The sequence below is a fragment of the Salvia hispanica genome, chromosome 5 (genome assembly GCF_029641045.1).
Source record: "Salvia hispanica isolate PSC_SH4W2 chromosome 5, Shi_PSC_v1, whole genome shotgun sequence".
Taxonomy (NCBI): Eukaryota; Viridiplantae; Streptophyta; class Magnoliopsida; order Lamiales; family Lamiaceae; genus Salvia; species Salvia hispanica.
In genome coordinates this window covers 35630399-35644347 of record NC_142696.1, presented here as the reverse complement: position 1 = coordinate 35644347, position 13949 = coordinate 35630399, and the positions used below count along the sequence as shown (strand labels likewise).

The 13949-nt window shown below is 35.6% G+C and overlaps 2 protein-coding genes across 4 annotated transcripts; both read right to left on the bottom strand.

Moving 5' to 3' along the window:
* Positions 1-996: 996 nt before the first annotated feature.
* On the bottom strand, positions 997-2155 carry LOC125186609 (uncharacterized). The gene is made up of 2 exons (XM_089057907.1): positions 2045-2155; positions 997-1744 (listed from the first exon to the last, which is right to left on the bottom strand). The coding sequence occupies exon 2, from the start codon at positions 1659-1661 to the stop codon at positions 1086-1088; it is 576 nt and encodes a 191-aa protein (XP_088914033.1). The 5' UTR covers positions 1662-1744; positions 2045-2155; the 3' UTR covers positions 997-1085.
* Positions 2156-4147: 1992 nt separating this feature from the next.
* On the bottom strand, positions 4148-11149 carry LOC125189104 (uncharacterized). 3 transcript variants are annotated; one of them, XM_048086306.2, is made up of 10 exons: positions 10880-11149; positions 10490-10691; positions 9227-9461; positions 8850-9019; positions 7922-8064; positions 7602-7779; positions 6919-7498; positions 6382-6494; positions 5061-5304; positions 4148-4564 (listed from the first exon to the last, which is right to left on the bottom strand). In XM_048086306.2, exons 2-10 carry the CDS (start codon positions 10678-10680, stop codon positions 4337-4339), a joined length of 2082 nt encoding a protein of 693 aa, XP_047942263.1. In that variant the 5' UTR covers positions 10681-10691; positions 10880-11149; the 3' UTR covers positions 4148-4336. The 3 variants fall into 3 exon arrangements, with proteins under 3 accessions (XP_047942263.1, XP_047942262.1, XP_088915561.1); XM_048086305.2 differs by having other exon boundaries at positions 10490-10688; positions 10880-11148; XM_089059435.1 differs by lacking the exons at positions 10490-10691; positions 10880-11149 and adding an exon at positions 10002-10099.
* Positions 11150-13949: the final 2800 nt, after the last annotated feature.

Sequence of the window (13949 nt, the reverse complement as noted above, 5' to 3'; positions counted from 1 at the left end):
ATATAAATATAGAAATATTCAAATTGACTCTTTAATGTTATTTGGTAGTATAAAACTAAAAAAAAATGGGTCATTTTTATTTTAAAGGATATGATATTATGGGGATTGGTTATGCAATATGTAAGTAAAATAATAAATGTTACGCATTTAATTAAACCGTAGAAGCAACCAATAATATAATTCAAAAGTCAAAATAATTAACTAAAATATAAAAACCACATGAGTTGGTTATGCAATATGTAAAACTTGAGAGTTTGGAGAAGCCGTGACCTAGAGTAAGAGAGATTGATTTATTTATATAAATTTAGAGAAAGTTAACCTAGTAAGTTGTAATTAGTAAATAAATTAGCTCAACTCTTGAAGTCCAAAATGGCTAAACCTAATTTAAAAAATGTTTTAAATAATAAATTGGATATTCGGGTAATATCCGATACCCATTTGGGTTACCCAATACCCGATTTATCTTAAATTTCAATACCCAAATCCATACCCAATCCCATAAAATTGGATATTGGGTATCCAATACCCGGCGGATATCGGGTTGAGTACGAGTAAACCCAATACCCGATATCCGTATTCTCACCCCTAATAAAAACGGCCTTCAACCACCCTAAAATCCAATGCACACATGCTCATTTACGCACACTAATGAAGAAATACATAAAATTTGTGAACTCATGACAATAAAAGGGCTCAATTCCTAAGTCCTAAGACACCTTTTTTTTAATTTATCAAGTCTACAGAGGTCAAGTGTTTAAGTCTTCAATCCAATTCCAACTGATCATGCAAATCAAAACATGTACAGTAGTTCATTTCAAAACAAACAATCTATCATTAGTCCTTACCATCACAAGCCTATCAAACCATTCACCCAACACACCTTTCTAATATATAATTCAACCATAACATAACAAAAGTGTTGCTAAAACATTCAAGGACCAAAGTCCAAGCATGATCTCAAAAGTAAGACAAACTAAGATATGAAACAGAGTTAACTGAAGTCAAATAACATGTTAGGCAACTACTGGTGAATAGAGTTGAGATGGTCCACAATGACAACATCTATCGCAGGGGTTCGTTCACCATCATCGATACGAACTAGCAGCCATGTTCTCAATAACTTTTGTGGCTTCTCCACAAGTCTTCTTCATCACTGATCCACCCGCCGCACAATCCAGCCACTGTTTGGTATCATAGTTGCATCCATAATAAAATGCGGTAATTTTGTCGCTTTCATCAAGACCGTGAGTAGGGCACTTTCTCAGCATCCCGTTGAATCTCTCCCAAGCCTCGTAGAGTCCCTCGTCCTCCATTTGTCGGAACCTCCAAATATCCGCCCACAGCTTCGAGGCTTTAGCCAAAGGGTAGTACTTGTCGAGGAAGGCGCACGCCATTTCGTCCCAAGTGGAAATGGTTCCAGTTTCCAATGAGTAGAACCAATTCCTGGCCTCGTCTTTGAGAGAAAAGGGAAAGAGCCTGAGCTTGATGGCATCACCGGGCACTCCTTCCATCTTTATGGTCCCACAGAGCCTGGAAAAATGAGCAAGGTGCACATGTGGCTCCTCGTCTCTCGAGAGGCCGGCGAATTGTTCGCGTTGGATCATCATTATCGCAGCCGGCTTCACCCCAAAATTGTTGGATTCTGTTATCGGACCAGTCATGACTCATGATTACCAGTTTTTGGTGCATTTGCCCAATAAACTCGTCTTCATCAGCCATGCTTACTTCTACTTTGGTGGAAATCCTGATCGATAAAACTTAGCGCTTAAAACACATGATTCTTTTATTACTCCAATTTTGCAGTTTTTTTTGGAGGCGGTTTATCAAAGATAAAGGAACTGCCTATGGATGGATGCGCAGATTAAGAAAAACAGCAAGCATTCAGCAGATAACAACTAATTTGAGCCCTAATTTCATTTTGATGTTCGAGCGCTAATTCCTAAAACACAAAAAAGTAGAAGCAAAGTGTAGCTTTGTGTTTCGAATTTTGAGGCGAAAAAAAAGGAGATATAGTTTGACAAAAAGGTGAGAGAGAAAAACTAACCTCGACGGAGAGCTCATAGACCGGTCTTTACGCAGCGGAGGACGACGACGACGGCTGCTGCTTTTTGTGTAACTCTCTCCCTCTCTCTTCATGCTGTAAATTATGTTAGGGCACTCGAAATTATTTTTATATTAAAATTAAAAAAATTTCTATAACTCTATTGGTGTACATTTTTAACCAATCCTATACTATTCACGTGTTGAATTAGTTTTAAGTGTAGCCCAATCATACAGCTATTATAAATTTAGTGAAATTTCTAAATTATAATTTTACAAAAAATGTACACAAAAGAAAATTCATGGTCGATCTAAGGGTAATTGACTAATAGTTTTTGATGAGATTGAGTTAGAGTTGATCATGAACTCATGCGGCTTTCTGGGGGTCGGATGTTGAGCTAGCATCGACGAAATTAGTTAGTATATTTTCTTTTTCTTCATCAATGGTCATATTATGGAAGATACATGCATAATATAATGCTATCTGATATGCATGTTACCATACATGAACCGTGCTTATGATGAATATTTATTCTTTATAACTTGAATACTTCACATTTAAAAAAAAAAAAAAAAAACAAAGGCTCATCGACCTGGTAAAATAAAGAGTATAGCAACAAGTTTATCACCGAAATTAAAGAAGGAAAGCTGCCAACATCAAAATAAACGGTATACAAAAATTTTATATTTTTTTCAATATTTCATCATCTTTTCTCACCGTAAGAAGTGCTTGCTAACTAAAATTATAAAATTACAAAACTTTTACAATGTTTTAATCAAAACCGAACAGAAGAACAACTTTGAATTAGATTTCAATTTGACTTCCATGTTTCGACAAATTTCAAATTCAATTTTGACAAATTTATGAACATATTTATTTTTTTCCTCCGAATAAATTAAGAGGCAATTTCATCCAGATAATTATAAGTATCATTATGATTGTGCAAAATACGTTAACTCACGTTCGAATTGATGTTTATATAGTACAGTATATATTGTGCAAGTCTATATTGATATTCTTATGAGGTATATTTATATTAATCTATATCGTAGATATATCTCATTCTAGAACTATAGTACTTATTTATTTGCATTTATATTTATATTTCATTAAATAACTTAGTAAATCATTCCATTACCATTTGATTTTCTATCTTATTGCACAAAAATCTTGTTTAGGTGTTACTAACTTTACACTATAATAAGATTAAATCTTAGCCATTAGATTAGAAGATCTAGTGGTTGAAATAATATCACCTAATTATATTTTTAATTAAGAAAATTAATAAATAAAATTAGAGGGTATCAATGTCACTTTCCTCTAATTAAAATCATCTTAAAACTTTAAATTTACATAACTTTCTCGATTTAAACTATTTTTTCGCAAAATATATCAAATTAAAGATAATTTTATAAGAATTCCAACAAGATCTCAATTGCATATGTTCTTAAAATTTTAAATTTACATAACTCTCTCGATTTAAATTATTTTTTCGCAAAAAATATATCAAATTAAAGATAATTTTATAAGAATTCCAACGAGATCTCAATTGCATATGTTCCGACGACGTTCGGATGATGAAATTTAATATTTTTATTTTAGTTTTTGTAAATGTTGATAACCAGATTTTTATCAACAAATACATCAAAAAACCTCAATAAAACCATGTAAAAATCTCAATGAAACCATGTAAAAATCTCAATAAATATATGTTGATATTTTCTTGTACTAGTGTTGATATTCTTATGTCATATTATTGATATTAGTAATACACTATAATATAAAAAAACATTCACGAAAATTATCATATGATAACATAATGACGATATTACCCTTTTGTTGATATTTTATCTACTATTTATTGAGATTCGTAAGATTTAATCTCATCCACTCATTTTAAAATCTAAGGATGGAGATTTGATCTTAATTTTGGATTAGGGACTCCATCCTTAGATTAGGGTGCTATAAGCATTTGAACATGACACCATCAAAATATATGCAGTATAAGGTTCGATTACCATCCTAAATTATACATATCTATAAAAAATTTAAAATCTACTATAATTTGTAAACTCTACAATTATTAAAACTATGTAATACTACTACTTAATTTAAAAATCGATATAAAATCATAAAATCACTCTCAAAGGAGAGACTATACACGTACAATAATCACTCAAATGAGAGACTGTACACGTACATAAATATATTATCAACATTAGCGGTTACACTTTTACATTTACATTTACATTCACATGATTGGGAAAAGCACGTAAGCCAAAGATCATATTTGCGTCACCTTTTTTTCTTATCTTGGTTGACTCGTTCCAAAATTACAGGGGCGGCAGGTATGCTAAACCACCAATCCCTTAACCTTCTCATCCATCTTTCCGTGCTCGGTCTTCTGATCGGTGAATATCGCGTAAATGTCTCCAAGAAAACCAACAGGAAAATATATCGAACAGGTAAAAGAGCAAGAAGCAAGGCCAGAACCAGAAATGCGATAGCAACTCTCTCAGTAGCCTGAACATTGCATATATAGAAGGTAATGCGTGACAAAATAATCAAAGAAGAATTCTTCAAACATGTAAACTCAAGAATATAGCCATAAATACGATAACAACGACAGGCTGCAGTTCATCCCATGTTCAATCTTGTCATTGCTAAGCAGACAAAATTTACCAGAAAATTTATTGTTTTTTTTCTCTACATAATAAGACCAACTTTTCAAGGAATTTAACTTTTTCCTCTCTATTTAGCACCTAAATGATAGTGATCTGGAACGTACAACTTCCAGCTTTTAATTTTAACAGCACCAGTAACCTTAAATCATCACTTTCAGCTTTCATCTCTATGACTGAGGCTGACATGATATAACATGAATCTTAAGCTCTAGCCCTTTTGACTGGCATGTCTGCTGCAGATCAGCATTATTCTAGGGATTCTCTGGCTTATAGGACTGGTAATACCAGTCTTCAATGACAAAATTCAGGAGAACAAAGATAAGAAAACAAAATACCTGTGGGAATATGGACAGTAGTAAGGCACGGCATTTCAATAGAAGTATATTTCCATCCTGTATTAGCTCTTCAGCTTGGGAAATACTATTCTGCACAGCCAGAAGCTGTTCCATCGTATTCATTGGAGGTGGAGCTGTTACCTTCAGTTCATCAATAGGCATTCCTTGCCCAAGATACCGTGTGAGCAACATGAATACTGCAAAAAAGATGAACAATGTTGCCAAAGCATAGCTCATCCACCCTCTGCAAACAAAGCGTAGGAATTAGCTTAATAAGGGATTATCCTTCTACTTGCATCTATTCAATGTAAATGTACAATCAGGAGCTTAGTTAGGGTCAATCATTTCACAGGCAGAAGCATCTACATAATTGACACCTGGCCCTAACTGAAGATAGAGGAAATCATTCTTCTTGATGAACAATTAGCTCTGCTACATAAGACCTTCAAACTAGTACAGCTCACAAGGAGAAGTAAGGAAAGCATTGCATAGCCTGTATAAGAACATTTTTGTTATACATTAAATATATCACTAGTACCTAAAAGTTGTATGACTTAGGTGCTCATCCAGCTTGCTGAAATCAATAACTAAAATTTAGGTCTTGATATGTCTTTTGAAAACAGAGTTTGAGGTCGACTTTAGGGAAACACAAAATTTACTATAATTATGAGTTTAGGTAAGAATTAGCCAGAATTTAACCTCTTAGGGATGTTATATCTTAACCATCCACCATCCCTTCACCTAAAATTGTGGAATTAACCCATCTTTATGCAATATCTAGGAACAATAAATAAAACATAATGAATACTACTCCCTCCTTCCCACTTTAGGAGTCCCGGTTTACCATTTTTGGGTGTCCCACTTTAGGAGTCCCGGTTGGAATACTCCATAAATGGTATTAGGCCCCACATTCCACTAACATTTTTCCACTCACATTTTATTATAAAACTAATATAAAAAAGTAGGACCCACATTCCACTATATTTTTTCACCAACTTTCCTTTACATTTCTTAATACCCGTGTCGAACTCAACCGGGACTCTTAAAGTGAGACGGAGGGAGTACTATTCTTTTCACGCTAAGCTTGGGCTCTAAACAAATAATTTGAAATAATAATATAATATAATCAACTATTAGTATACTCTCAATCAAATGATATGTGGAAATATTACTTATTAGGGGTTGGTTGACTTTGGAAAAAGTTCATGAGTTATTTTGTTTGAATCATGAGAAACAGACAAGCAAGATTGTAGGAGAGGCAACACATCTTTTTCGCACATGTTTTATCTGAACTGTCATGGTCTCACAAAAATGTACTCACTTGCAGATAATACAGGTGAAGACCAAACAGAAGGCCAGAGATTTGGAAGGTTCTTCCCAGGAGAACAAGAAAACAAGCCAACTCCAAATTTCTGTCATGGGAGAAAGTACTTCCTGCAGTTTCACGTAAATCTTCAGAAACAGTGACTTTTGAATATGAGTGTTTCAGATAAATGAGACCAATCAAATGGGAGAGAGACCTGGAAATATCTCTGAAGTATTTTATCCAATCATAACAACCTAATTTTAGTCGTGGTCATTATGGAGCGTTTACTTTGCCAATAGGGTGTATTTATAAAACTAATCCACTGTGCACTTTGATGGATTGATTGCTTTTGAGGGTTGTTTGAACATCTTATCCTTCAAAAACTCAATCCTATTTTTCATCAATCTATTCCATCACTCAAAGTAAACACCCCTTATTATCACATTAGCACATGACATCAAAACAGTGGGCAATAAAGAGCTAGCCTCTGCCAATCATAATAATTCCCACAGGATTTGATTACAAGAAATGTACTTAGTAAACATGTCATACCTTCATCACAGCTAAGTTGGTGTCGATCCCGTCAACTTTAACTCCATCAACTGTAGCTTGAGCAAGCACTACATTCTCATAGCTACATCTAGCTTCTTTAACAGCTTTTTCCAAAGGCGTCATCTCCCCAACAGTAATTTCGCCAACCACTGGTCCACTACCATTAACCAATCCCCAGCTTTTCCCAATAGAAAACCCCAAATTAGAAGCAATAGATAAAGCAGAGCTTGAGTAAACCCCATTTCCAGGTGTCCCTGCATTCTTTTTATCCATCTTACCACTGGCCAATGTGTTCACAAGTTCTTCAAGAATCAGGTCACCAAGTGGAAGCTGATCACACACATTGAACATAAGAAGAGCATCGAAGCAAAGAGGCTGTGTGAAACTCATTTCTTTAAGGGCTTGAACTCGCATAATTCCAAATATAGCTTTCAGAAGCACTTCTTCTCGCTCGAGGCCACTGATCCGGAACTTCAACACAAATCTATGGGCATAGAGAACCTCACGAATAACAGCTAACCAATAGTCACGACGTGTGTGACCTTTAAGCTCTGGAAACTCCACTACAACAGGTTCTGATCTGCAAAACAACTCCTAATGAACCTATATGCTCCCCAGAACATTAAAGCAAGGAAGAAAGCAGGTGTATAATGAAAAAATATGTATAAGAAACATAATCTTACAGCACACTTGATTTGTAGAAGACCGCCTTGTCAAAAAGCCTGGTCCCCCACGGCCCTGTAAGCTCAGGTTTAACAACTTGCTGCAAATCATCAGCAAGGTCGTATGACTTTGCTTTATCATAAGAGACAACAAAAAGAGCTTCAAAGTATAGAGCATGGTCAGTCAAAGTCAACCGGCCTGCAATGACAAACATAGGTTACATAGCCATCTATATTTAAGAAAAATATCACACCTCCATAGATTTATGTCTCTGTTCCCCATTATACACATATTTCCTAGCTATTTTTATCAACATAAGGTAGGAAATACAATGACTTACCAGGCCATGCTGAAGTACCCACATGCTCAAGAACAGGCTGAGTTGTAACTGTTCCATCAACTTCTAGGATTTTTTCCCTTCTTCCAGCACGTATGGAAGAAAGGAGAGATGACTCAGATTGGGACTGCAACCTTCTTATTGCCCTGAAAAACTTGTACCAATGATAGTTGGAACATATAAGTACAGAACAAACAACTTCGGTTAAAATACTAGTAGAGCAAAATTAACTCTAACTCTCTTAAACATTTCCTGATCCTCCAACATCATGGAATCCCACAGGAGCATATAAAGATAACAGTAAGTTTTATATTTCAGTAAGGTTGTTAACTAAACACCTTCACCAATAGCCTAGGATCCTTTTTGTCTAAAGCTTACTAATGATTTAATCATTTAGCAATGATGTACATCAAAGCCTCATCCCTCATCCTAGTATGGTGACTATCATAAGCTAAGAGATGAGCACAACTCGTACCACCAACAATGTTAAATCCACTTCACATAGTTTGTGGATGCAAACTATGTTGACAAAAGTTGTAATATCTAACTTGGTACATGCACTCGTATGCATATAAACTCCCTCTGTTCAACAGGCCATCTTACCTTAATTGGACCTCCCATTTCATACGCTACTACCTAAAATAGAATTTCAATGAATAACAAATACCCCAACATAATTCATTAGTTACATCATATGTCATTGGGCCCACTTGCCATTGGGGTACTTTATTAAACAAAAGTTACCTTCTCTATCCTATTTTATTATAAACTATTTGTTATTCAATATCCGTATGTCTTGCACGGACCGTAAGCCCTAATGAAATGGGACGGAGGGTACAGCCCAGCAAGAAGCAAACAGATCTAGGTTTAGCAGAAATTTTTCCACGTAGAAAAGGAGATTGAACGGAAGAATGCCAGTGGCAGGAATTACCTTTCTAACCGAATGAGGTACTTATCATAAACTGAGAAACGAAGTCGATTACTAGACGAACCGGCAAGCACCTCAAAAATTTTATCACTTACAACCACATCAGCAACAACGGGAACTGCTGGAGCAATCCTAGAAAAAGCCTCAACCCCAACTGTGACATCATCATCTGCCTGTTATAAAATAACGGCCATACAATACATTACAAGTTGAAGGATATGGTGTGATAACTAATTTTATTGTACTGAATGAAGCCCAATCTTTCCCTTAGAATTTAGTTTAATGGGGTATATAGAACTAAGAGTCTGAGTCAGATAGTAATCAATCTTCACATGAGAGGTGATCCTGCTACAGTGCTACACAAACAGTAAAAAACGTACATGCAGATATGGTTCACTGGAAGCCTCAGGAAACTCCCAAGCAACCATCATATCAAATGTGAGACGTCGAAATTTCTTGTCGTCCAAATAACCATTTACATGTATTGACCAAGCAAGAGCCAAGAAGCAACAGTATTCCAAAAAGTTCCTTGCAAAGCTTGACTGATGCTTTAAAAAATCTGAAACCTCTGCATTGAAGTTTTCTCGAAGTTGGCTCAAAGAAAGGCCAAGGATTCTGCATCATTTTGCATAAAGCTAATAAGTATTGAAGGCATAACAGCAAGCACGCGGAAAAGCAAATGTTCATTTTTCTCATTTAAATATTTAATTATAAGGGGTCTAAAGAAAATTAGAAATAGTACTATACAGAGTGCAGACTATAGCAATTCAAATTTAAAGGTAAAGGGGAGCATTTAAACTCTATTAGGGTCTATCAGTTGGAGCATCATATAAGCTCAGAAAAAACGTGTATGTTCTCCTTGAATACAGAAAGAAACAAAAACTGTGGTTATGAGGGCACACTAATATAATTACACATTTCAGTATAAATCAACACTCAGAAACTGCTCCAAAGTCACAAAAATTCAATGGAAAATTCCAAAGTAAACATTAAAAACAAATGTACTTAGTAAGCATCCTACATTGTAAACTTTTCACTGAAATTAGAATAAAAACTAAGCAACTGGTTCAAGTGTATTGTTTAGATCATAAATATCCTTTATTCAGGAAATCCAGATGCCTAGTTGAAACATTTGAAACAATTAACAATAGGTACCTTTGGCCATTGGAGCACTTTGCCTAAAACCTATATGGGGGCTGCCTTTTCTGGATAATGGTTTCTTTCGTGACATGCTAATGCAAGGTGCAACATCTATTCTGCAGTAATGTATAGCTGATATTATGTTGAAATTTGATCCTCTCATGTGTCCCTTTAAGATGTTACACAACAATCCTGCACTTACCCAAATAATCCACTCCCACCACCCTTTTGTGGCACCAATACTAGAATGCAACCATATACTCATCAACAATCAGAACTGACAGATACATTCAGAAACTTTAGGTACAATTAGGAGGGTATTTACTTATCATGATTGATAAGACACATAATTTAGCTCAAATGTTAAAATATATCAAGTTTCAATCCATCTTAGTAGATACCAGAGTAACCTATACTACTATTTTTATCCATCTAGGTCAATCCTCAAAAGTAAACACCCTCTTAAAAAGGGGAATAATCAGCAAACAGAGCAAAGAACTAACTTGGAGCATCTGCGGACGACAACATTTGCCGTAAGGGAGAGCTCAGGGAGCCAATTTTTCCCAGCCGTTGGAGACCGCTCCATATCCTCAATGTCTTCATCGAAGGCACTTTGCCTTTTAGTCAGCCACTTAAATGACCCTTCTTTCACTAAACCCTCCAACATATTTCGGGTTTTGTTCACCATAGCCATTTCTACACCTGCTTATTTTCAGATTAGCGCCAACTAGGTTAATCAAAAAAATCAAAACAGCCAAAACAGATTAACAATTAGAAATCCGTTAAAACTGGTTAACGGCACTGAACTATAATCGCCGCTGATCAATAATTGAGCCATTAAAAGCATGTGTAAAAGCATATTGATTACGAATTGGGAAGGGTTAGCAACTTACTGTTGAGAAAGGATGGAAACGATAACCAAGAGACATGAAATTTGGGCACTAAATTATGTCGTCAACACCTCAAAAATCCACATGTTTAAGCGAGAGTGGTTGGTGAAGAATTCGGAGTTGTTTGATAGGTTCGTTATCGGCGAAGGTAGTTGAATGATTAGTAGAGAGGGGAATGGTGGAAGGATTGAGAAATGGGTTTTAGCTTTGACGGGAAAGATGAAAGTGAGATGAGTATGGCGGTAGGTGGGACCAGGAAGGATTGAGAATTGGCTAAACGTGTGAATATATCCTTTCGCTTTCTACGATTGTCTTCTTTATAACGATTTTATATGAATTTATAATGCATTCATTAATTGCATATTACTACCTCCGTCCCTCAAAATTTGCTACACTTTGACCCGACATGGGTTTTAAGAAATGTAATGGAAAGTGAGTAGAAAAAGTTGGTGGGATGTGGGTCCTACTTTTAAAGTATTAGTTTTATAGTAAAATGTGAGTAGGAATGAGTTAGTGGAATATGGGGTCCACTACCAAAAATGGTAAAAGTGAAGTGTATCAAATTTTCAGGGACGGACTGAAATGGTAATATGTATCAAATTTTCAGGGATAGAGGTAGTAATAAAGTATTTAAAATATGTAATTAGCTGCATTAGAATATTCATATGACCAAATCAAGGGCGAAAGGGCGTATACATACATTTTTATAGGGACGTGCATGACAAGCCCTTTTAATATGATACCATACCACCAATTTCAGTCTTAGGATTTAAAAATTGGATGGTTGGCAGCTCATTTTATTTTTATTTAATCAAATTATAATGCTAAAGGGCAAATTAGGAAATCTCTTTTTCATCTTCTACAGAAACAATTCACGCTTCATGCCACTTTCCTTACCACCATTCTCAATTCACGCCAATTCAAGGTATCTTCTGCAAATTACCCAGCAAACTCGATTTTGAGTCTCGATTTCACGCAATGGGCTTCAATCCAATTTGAGTTCATCTCGATTTGACCTATTCAATCACCCAAACTCACACGAACTGTGCGATCCATCTCAATTTGATTCCTCTAGAATTTTCAGCTATTTCTTTGCAATCATATCACTGTGCAATCGATTTTCTGCTCTCTCTGCAATTCATTACAAATTCGTTCAAATATGAGTGAATCAATTATCGATTTTGATCTGGATGTTTTTCCAGCAGGTGGATTTCGTCATTACCTCAATTCTCGATCAATTTTTCATGTGTTGTCTGTCGCACTATGGATTATTGTCATATTTAGTGATGGATTGTTTGCCAATTTTGTCAGATTGAAGAGTATTTTGTGATTTTGATTGTAGGGAAAGTTTTGGTGGAATATTGCTCTGTTTCTGATTCTGTATTGTATGATTTGTTGTTTTACGTGTCACATCTTGTTGTTTTACGTGTTACGTCTTGTTGTGTTACATGTTACATCTTGATGTTTTGTTATATTGTTGCATAGTTTGTTCTAATTGCTATTTCTGATTGTGTTTTGTTATATTTTGATTGCCTAGTTATGTTTTGTTATATTCTGATTGTATAGTACTAATTGTGTAGTTTGCTCATTCTGATTCTGTTTAGTAGTTTTAGTAATTGTTGTCATATTGCTGTCAGATTTTCGTATGCAATAATTGCTATTTTATGTGTATCATATCGCTGTTCACCTAATTGTTAATTGCAGTCAATTGTATCTTAACTAATTTCCCTCATGTTTTATCATTTGAACCAGTTGCATGTGTGTCAGCATGCCCCGACGAACTCCGTCCTTATGTTGGTAAGAAATTACATTCATTAGATGAGGGCATTGCCTTTTATGAAGGTTATGGGCGTGAAACTGGTTTCGATGTGCGTAAACGTGGAATCAAAATCTACTAGAGATGTTGTTACGTGGCAATACCTTGTTTGTAACAGAGAGGGATTGAAGGTGGGGATTGAAATGGACCAGATGCATGCACAAGAGGGTTTTATAACCAAATGTAGATGCACATCCAAAAGGTGTGAATGTAGGGCGCGAATATCACTCAAGTATGTATCTGAGGTTGGATTTGTGGGTTATGTTGTTCAAGAATTTGTGGAAGTTCACAATCATAGTATGATTGAACTTCCTTTTAGACGTTACATGCATATTAACCGTAGGTTGGGTGAAGTACACAAGCGATTCATATGGGACTGCACGAAAGCCAATATTGGACCCACCATGACATTCAAATTCTTGAATGAGTTCTTGGGAGGCTAGACACTGTGGGAATCACAGTGGCAGAACTTAGGAATTATGTCCAAGGTCTAAAAATTTATGTCGAAGGTTCTGATGCACAAATGTTGTTAGATGAAATGGCGAGGAAAAAGAAGGCATAACCTGATTTCACATATCATTATCAGGTTGGGAGTTCAAATGAGTTGAAATCGCTTTTCTGGTGTGATGCAATATCTAAGCGGAATTATCAACTGTATTGTGATGTTGTCTCCTTCGACTCCACATACAATACTGAAGAGTTGATTTTCTTGCTTGCTGTATCCTATCAATTTCTAATTACACACTTCCTAGATCCAGTAAATCAACTAGATCACAAGGTCTAGAGACTCACAAGACTGGAAGTCTGGTCGTTGGTACGCAAGCAAACCTTCAAAACCCTCAACCACAGATACTAAACTAGCACAGGGAAGTAGGGATCGATCCCACAGAGATGGACTCGTAAAATACATGCGTAGAGAATTGGAAACTATTTTTGGGTTGGCTGCTGCCACGCATATTTTGGGTTGAGGAATTTAACTAAGTGAATTTGGAAATAAAGTATGCTATGCTAACTGCTAGATCTAGGCAAAAAATGAATTATGTATAAGAACTAAATCAAATCAACTACTAGATCTGGGACTTCTACGAACATCTCTGGACCAAGGAGATTAAAACAAGTGGGGACCAAACTCTGAAAAAGGTAAGTACGGACAGAATCGAATCTGCAGCCTAACTAACTAAAGCATCAACTGAAAATGACTTCATCTTCTTCAACGAACACAAATAAATGCAGAGATCGAGAAAAACAAACTCAGAT